The sequence below is a fragment of the Amia ocellicauda genome, chromosome 5, assembly GCF_036373705.1.
Source record: "Amia ocellicauda isolate fAmiCal2 chromosome 5, fAmiCal2.hap1, whole genome shotgun sequence".
Classification (NCBI taxonomy): domain Eukaryota; kingdom Metazoa; phylum Chordata; class Actinopteri; order Amiiformes; family Amiidae; genus Amia; species Amia ocellicauda.
Genome location: NC_089854.1, coordinates 8,353,394 through 8,361,553, shown reverse-complemented (window position 1 = coordinate 8,361,553; position 8,160 = coordinate 8,353,394). Strand labels below are relative to the sequence as shown.

The 8,160-nt window shown below is 38.5% G+C and overlaps 1 protein-coding gene across 1 annotated transcript in view; it reads right to left on the bottom strand.

Annotated features, from left to right (window-relative positions):
- The window catches only part of ppp1r12b (protein phosphatase 1, regulatory subunit 12B), a 37,023-nt gene continuing 28,863 nt past the window's right edge, over positions 1-8,160 (bottom strand). The window contains exons 12-13 of the mRNA XM_066705667.1: positions 7,681-7,731; positions 1-2,984 (exon numbers count right to left, since the gene is read on the bottom strand). Of these exons, the coding sequence (XP_066561764.1) occupies positions 2,898-2,984; positions 7,681-7,731 (138 nt within the window). The 3' untranslated portion in view covers positions 1-2,897. The remainder of the gene's footprint in view (positions 2,985-7,680; positions 7,732-8,160) is intronic.

The following is an 8,160-nucleotide window of genomic DNA, read 5'->3' as shown; positions in this document are numbered from 1 at the left end:
CTTGCATCAATTTTATTCCATAAAAGTATCTCTTAAATAAAAATAGAAAATAATTAAAACATTTTAAACAGTAGTTTAATACTACATTTCAATTTGGCAGCATATTTAACTAAAAATTTACTAAAATTGCAATTGTAAATAATACCCTTTGGGTGGCACTGTGCACAAAATGTGTTACTCGTAGAAGACTATACTAATTAAAAATGCAAATGTGTATGCATGTGAGTCGACCTGTCAGATTTCGTGGAGATCTGAGGAAGAAAGCAGACAAACATCAGTTGAATTCAGTCAAGATGGAAGAATGGCAACAAATTCATGGTAAAATGAGTTAAATGTCACATAGGCAGGCGCAGTGGTGAGCAGTCACAGTAAGCTCGGTCAGCTGAGCTTGGCCAGACGCAATTAGAATGACGAGAATAATATCGATTTAATGTGTATTATATTACCACGTTATCATATCATGCAAGTATGTTTTCTTCTGCCCCCTTCATTTTCTCCTCAAAGAACAAGCATCGCCTCTCATTTCGCGATTACAGTACTTCCCTACTACAACATCACTACGCTATCTAAGAACTGCAAAGCTGGCTGGGATCTGTCTTGCTCCGCGCATGCGCTCTGTGTGGCGCAGTGTAGAGCTCTGGGTGATATTAAGAGACGTTTACAATTACACCAAATCACCCGTTTGGTGAACACGGTTACAATTAGGAGCACCATGAGTCTAATGGAACTGTTGCATCGCATTAAAAGTAACCAATGCACTGGAATAAAAATCTGTTATTTCAGTGGCGGGTTTTACGTCATTTTGAAGAAGATTCTAAATTCCACTCTCGCCTGGAGCAGCTTCTATGTCTGAGTCAGCGGAGAATTTACTGAAAAGACCGCAGGATGAACTTAATTTACAAATAAGATATACAGTGGTGCATGTTTACAGATTGCAGTGCAGAAGCCACGGAAACTAAATACAACACCTATATTTATTGTTCATTAAAGTTACCAAAAGCATGCGCTACATTACTGCCATTGAACTGTTTCAGGAGGTATCATATTGGTATTGAGGGGGAGAAACCTTGTTGAACTTTGAGTAAAGTGTTTTTATCTGCAGATCCACTAACCCCACATGTGTACATTTGAGTCCGTCACTTCAGCAATGCATTTGAATGCATTTGCGTTCACCTTGCAAAATAAATTGAGATCGCTTTTTGAAAGAACCGTGATCACCTCCTATCGTCTGGTCTCGGTCCATTTGGTTTGATCCGTACAATTACGTCACTGTGGTTTGAATGGCCCCATATGTATGGATTCTGCCACTGCTGTCTACAATTTAAAAATACAACTATTAAAGCAAAGAAACCAACAAAAGCAGATTCACCTAGTGTATGCTACTGTTTACTCTTAATGCAGATTTCAATTGCACTTATAATTATGCAAAATACTAAATTAAGTCAAATAATTATTTTTGCTATTATTTCAATGAAATGTTTATCTAAAGTTATAGTATATCTTTGAAGAATTGGGTACAGTTGTATTCCAATGATGAGGCTTAGTTGGAAATAATAATACTTTTTAAGAAAAAGATTCAGCATTTTAATTACAGCGCTTTTTATTGGTGTCACATTCCATTTGTAATGTTGTTAAAATATATTTATATATATATATATATATATATATATATATATATATATATATATATATATATGAAACACAAGTACTTTCTATACATGGAAACTCCACTCTTTTTTTTTATCAAGTCGAATGAACAAGGCACATCAAGCAAATATAAAAGTCAACGCCTCTTATATTGAGATTATTAATGTTGCCCAGAGGTTTTCAAACTGCCACCTTGAAAATTAACAGAATGAACAGCAGAAACCAAGGTAGGATGAGAGAGCCATGTAGCCTAGTAGTCCAATCAAAATCCAACTTTCATATTCTGGGTAAGATGTCTTAATTTAAAGAGTCTTAATTGATCATGCTTTTTTCAATGGGTGTTCTTATGCATATGTATGTACAGAGCTCTAAGTTCCATACCAGTAAACTACACTTTTACATTTTGGCAAACGACTGGCAGTATGACAGGAAACTAAGATTTAGGCTATGCATGGATTCTCATCTGTGTTCATTTTTGTCTTGCTACGATCAGAATGGGAAATGCATATTGCCATATTTAATGGTGTGTGTATAGTTGTACCAGCATGCATATATTATCATTAAGCAATGTGGTACTGTCTGTGTGCTGGATTTGTATTATTATTATGAAGTAATATATTTTAGAACCATAAGCCATCTAAAAATAATAAATAAACATGTCCATAAAAAGCATGGAATGGGCATTGTAACATTGGAAAGTCCTAATGAAGGTACTTCTACCCACATGGGGGAAGTAAACCAAATTCATCATATACTTCTAACAACAGCCTACATGTTTACTTGAACTGAGGCCCCAAGATTGCTCTAACCCAACCTTCTCTTGGGTGATGGTTATTTCATTTATAGAAAGTTTGTGTTTTTTGTGCAAGAAAGCAAAATAGGAGGAAAGGCCTTAGCGGGATGCACTGTTAGTTGTTATTCTGTAGAATTTCCTTATTTCATCAGGATAGGATTTCTCCTGTCCCTAGAAAAGGCTTCTTGTAGTGTCCATGGAGATGCTCCACCGAACTCAAGGCTGATGTCATCCAGCATGTAATGAGAACCAAGCCCTGGCCACCATCAGAGTAAGCCCATGGCTGACAAGTCTATGACCTAGCTTCCTCTACAGCAGTGAGAGTGGCTTGCAGGCAGCTTTGTAGTGATTGCAGAGCCGCAGTGAGTCAGCAGGTGGCACTGTGGAGTCCATGGCCCTGCGTGTGGGCGCATGGCAGTGGAAGTGCTTGTTTGTGTCCTTCTCTGCCCAGGCGGTGTCACTTTGACAGCTTGCTGATGACACGAATCAGGGCTCCGTTTTCATCTTTCAGTCTTTGGTTATCAGACTTGAGTTCTATTAAAACCTGCAGGGATCATAAAAACAGACATCAGATGGTCATTAGCCTACTGGTGCTCACAAGATCCATAATCACCAATTACACAGCATTCATAGAATATGTATGAGACTAGTTCACACAGCTTTTTGTCATTGCAGTTGTTGTTAGACAAGGTTCAAACGAGCCAGCTCCGTTCTGACTGAAATTGCATGCAGTGAATGCTTTCGATTTAAGACACGGCCCATCTTTGAGTAATCTGAGAGTGCTTTTCTTCAGGTGCAGTATTTATTCTCCGTGTATAGTTTGCAGTATTTCTGATTGCTCACTTAGAACTCGCTATTTGCATTCTTTAGCTATCAACATTAGAGGCGTACTGCTTATGGATTTTTCTCCCTCTTGAAATCAGGAAAAATCAACAGCATCGTCTTCATTATTGTCCACAATAAAGCTTCCACATTTTCATTTGTATATGATCTACTATGTTTTTTGTATGGGTTACAGAATACAGTAAGCTTTGCTACAGATGATGGAAAAAAATCATTAATGCAAGAATCCGTTAATTAGAGAAGATGAAACAAAATGTTACAATGTGTGAACAATGGACAGAAGCAGTGATGAAAAGGTCAATATTGTACATCTCTTTTGAGAACCTGAAACTATTCTAAAGATTAACCATAATTTCATTAATAAAATAGACTTAATGTGGGACTGAAAAGTTTTTTAAATTTCAATCGTTTTTGGGCAATGAATGTTAATGCTTAGGTCAGATTTTTGCAGTTCAGATCATTTAGCTGAATCATGAAGCCAAATATCTGGTGTTACACATCTGTAATACATCGTGCATCATAAACATAAAACGAGTTTCTTTCCTTGTGCTGCTCCTGTTGTCACTGGAGCTACCGCAGCAAGTTTGATGAAATTTGAACAGTGGCTTTCAGTGGATTACTAACTAAAACACTGAGTTAGTATCACACTTTTCATTGTGATTGACATCTAAGTACTAAGTACAAGTGATACTCCCAGTTAAAGCCTGTCACAGTTGTGCTGTTTTCAGGCCAAGCTTTCAAAGCACAAGGTGGCTAAATAGATTGTTTGACTCAGTTATTATTATTACTATTATGTATTTATTTCCACTCAAGGTCCTTGCAAAAGAGATGTATTTTGAGTTTTTAAAAAAAACAGAAAATAGTAATCGGTTAAAGGCACAAGAAGGAGTCGTCCGTCAGAGGTCTTCAGTGGGAGAGCGTAGCGGTGTGGTGTGTGGGGGGGGCGAACCTGCCTGAGTGCAGTGCAGCAGAGAAGACAAGTGAAGGAAGAGTAGGAATAGGAGAGATGGAGAGGAGGGGAGGGAAAAGGGGGTGAGTTAGAGATCCTCGGTCTCGGGCAGGGAGGTGACCTCCGACAACTTGGCGACAACCCGCATCATGGCTCTGTTCTCTGCCACGAGCCGCTCGTTCACCCTCCGCAGAGCCTGAACCTGGGCCAGCTGGGGGGTGCTCTGCAGAGATGAGACAGAGGAGGAGGGAGAGACAGTGGAGGACAGGCAGGCAGGCAGGCAGACAGACAGACGGGCGGACAGACACGCATACCAATAGGCAAGGCAGGGCAGCGTGCAAGTGTGGAGTGCACAATGTAATGCATTAACGTTCTCTCTCTCTCTCTCAGTCTGTTCTTATGGACTTTCTCAAACCTTAGAATCTTGTCTGGTATTCCACCCCCTAGAACTGGATCTGCTATCAGTCTGTTTGTTGGTTTGTCTGGGGTCTTTATGGAGAATTGCTTAGGTGAAGAAAATAGCTTCAAAGTAATGTACAGTTCTTCAAAAAGCCATTCATTGTCTTGTCAAGATACTGTATTGCCTTTGTAAGCCTTGTCAATATTAGCAAAGGAGTACCTAACATTTTTTTTAAATGCAATATGCAAGATGGGTATTTCCTAGGGAAACTGAAACTTCATTTGTGTTACATTGATGTTTTTGGTAGTCATAGTATTGATTGTGTGCCAGAGAGCTGTAAGTGGCGAGAGCTAGTTATTGTGTTTCAAGAGCAGTTAAAGCAGTTGTGACAAGAGTGTGTTTCCAATCAGTCCATGAGGCAGCCGCAAACGGCAAGAGCTGCACGCAGAATTAAAACTGAGGCTTTGGCTTCAGAGCTTTAGAGCAGAAGTCAATGGAGAAGTGATTTCCACCAATAAGTGATTTCATTCACAAATCTCATTGTAACACAGATTGAGCAGGGCTAAACTAGGGCCTAGAGTTAGCCTGGGCAAATTGGCGTAGCCAGAAGAAGTAGCTTGATAGCTTGTTTGCTATAAATTGAGATTTAAATAGATTTGAAAGAAAAGGAAAGCAGTCAAACTCCTGTGGAGGAGAGTTGGTGTACATTGTGAGCTTGTCGGTTCAGTTATTTCTTTGACTTCTTAAAGTGCATTATTTTGTTTCCACACGCTACAGATATGTGAGCCTTTTGCCTTTTGTTTTGCTTAGATATGTCTTTGTCATCAACATCAGCTTATTGATCCATTTGCTAGATGAAGACCCCCCCAAGATGTTTCCACCTGTCTCGATCCACAGCTTACTTTTCTGTGTCATGCCTGCAAATGTATAATTTCATCCTCGTATCTTTTATGTGGTTGTCTTTTAGGTATTGTTTCATCTCTTGGTATATAAATTCAATAGCTTGCTTTGTCCATATTTGATCTGTCTTATCATATATCTTTCCTAGTGTCTTTGTAATTTTTGTATTAAGTTACCAGGTTTCACAGCCATAAGTGAGCATTGATAGTATGCATTGATCAAATAATTTTCTCTTGAGGCAAGGTGGAAGATTTCTTTTCAGCAGCATGCCGTTCCTTCCAAATGCACTCCATCCCATTTTTACTCTTCTTTTCATTTCTTCTATAATAACTCGGTGCTGATTTGTTGTCCAAGGCATCCATTGATTTACTTAAATTTTCTTAGATTTAACAAAGCTGTTTGTTAAATCTGAGAGTTCTTGAAATTGAAGAAACAGCTCTTCAGGTGTTTATAAAAATAAGACCATGTCATCAATATGTTGTTCAAATAAGCTCTGTTTAACTCGATTCCTTTATCTTCCCAGTCAAACGTCTTGATCACTTCTTCAAGAGTGGCCGTGAAGAGTTTGGAGAGTTAGTGTCTCCTTTATGTACTCCTTTATGCATCTTGATCTTGTTAATGTGAATTGAGGTACAGCTACACATTGCCTGTAACTGAAATTCTGATTTGGATTACATGCTTACCTGTCACAATGATGCATAAAACAATATTGTTTAAATGCAGCTTTGTTTTGTACAGATTCATGTTGTATCTATATGGGTTTATATACTTTAGTTTTCTTAGATGTAACACTAACTTCTTCCTTTTGGATATTTGAAAGATAACAGTATGTTTTGCTGAAGTGTAATTTGGAAAAGGTGCTGAACAAATTCCATGCAAGTATCCTGTCAGAACTCTGCAAATCAGTCTGAGTTCTGAAGTGGACACTGTGCTGTTCATTCCTGGGTCTCTATCAGGTCTGACAGCTTCTGGTTTAATTTTAGACCAGAGGAACACATTTGATTTGAGATCTTGACCCAAACCAAAGGTGTACAGGAGTGCCAGGTATGAAAGGTAGTGAAATAGCCCACTGTGCAGCCCTGACTGGGTTCAAAGGCCAAGCAATGATTGATTTAAAATAAATTAAAACAATGTGGACGATTTTCACTTTTTTTTTTTTTGCTCCAGTTCTCAATTTGCTCCACAGATGGAAACAAGAAAAAAATGTTTTTTTTTCCTGTAAAGCATTGTCTGGTGATTCGTTACTCCTTTGTATACTTTGTTTTTGGTTAGTTTATTTAACGGTGCTAGACTGTTGTATTCACAATTCAAAGAGCATTATCTAGACTTGAGCAAAAAGATCTGAAAACCGTTGAGTGAAAAGACACTAGAATATTCAAGAGTGGGTGAGAAGTTGCACATATGAAAACAGAGTGTACAGGAATTGCTTAAACACGGGCCAGTTTAAGGAGGCCTTCGTTCGTGCTCAAAGACGAGGGCGGCTATGTGGAGCTCAGCTGGGCAGGCAGACACTGGAGTGCAGTGTGGCAGGGAGAAGCTGCTTTGAGTCTTTCGGCTCAGCCACTCACCGGAGCCCATGTACCAGCCAGCATTTCACTCAGGACTTACTGATAACGAGACCGCAATCTCAAAGAGCTGTCCTGCTGAAGTAACGGTGACAACAACAACAAGAGTTAAAGACGATGCTTGAGCCGCTACCAGACTGATCATTCCTACTATCATATCCACGTGCTCTTGATATTGTTGGAAAGGTTTATCGGTACAAATGACAGGAGAAAACGGGAGAAATCACGGTAGCCTTATAGTTGTTTAAGTTGAGAACTTTCTTTTAGATCCAAACCTTGTACATTTTATCATGCTTTTCACTAAACCTTTCATAATAAATCATCAATCAATTTAAATAAATCCCAGGTTTGATTTGAAAGTGTTTTTTAAAAGATTTGTTTGTCTTTGTAAATTATTTACCATGGTAAGATTTCATGCTGCCCTACAGTAGTTCTGATTGGTACAAATGTGACTGCATTGATTTTTTTTCTCCACAAGGAAAAGATAGAGTGCCCACGTTTAATTACACTTTGGCTAAACTCCATTGGATTAAATTGGTGACGCCAACCTAAAGTGATCATTTTTATAGGATGTCACATTTACCTTGAGTTCTTCTTCCATTTCTGTCACCTTTTTCTCCAGGGCACGTTTTTCCTTCAAAGAGATGGACGAGAAGACAAAGTCTTTAAGATTAACATTTTTTGAGAGGGAAGGAAAATTCTTTATATTCTACTATATTATGTAGTTTGTGTGCAGTATTATAATTAAGCTTGACATTTAGCTGCTTAAAGCTATGTTAATATACAAAAAATACAGTGAAGGCTAAAAAAGTACTGAGATTCTGATGTTCAGTAGCAATCAGTCTTTTCCCCATAGCTTGAAATGTGACCAAATGCAATTGCATGTCGTTAGAGGAAAGAGATGGAGGATGAGAACTGAAGGTGGGTGTTTTGAGACAAAAACACTGCATTCAGGTGGCAAGAACACAACTGCTTTGTAAAGAGTGATTACCTCTGAAAATGTTTCAAACCATAGAGAGGCTTAACATGACATAAGTCCCTAATATCATCAAAACAGTAATGA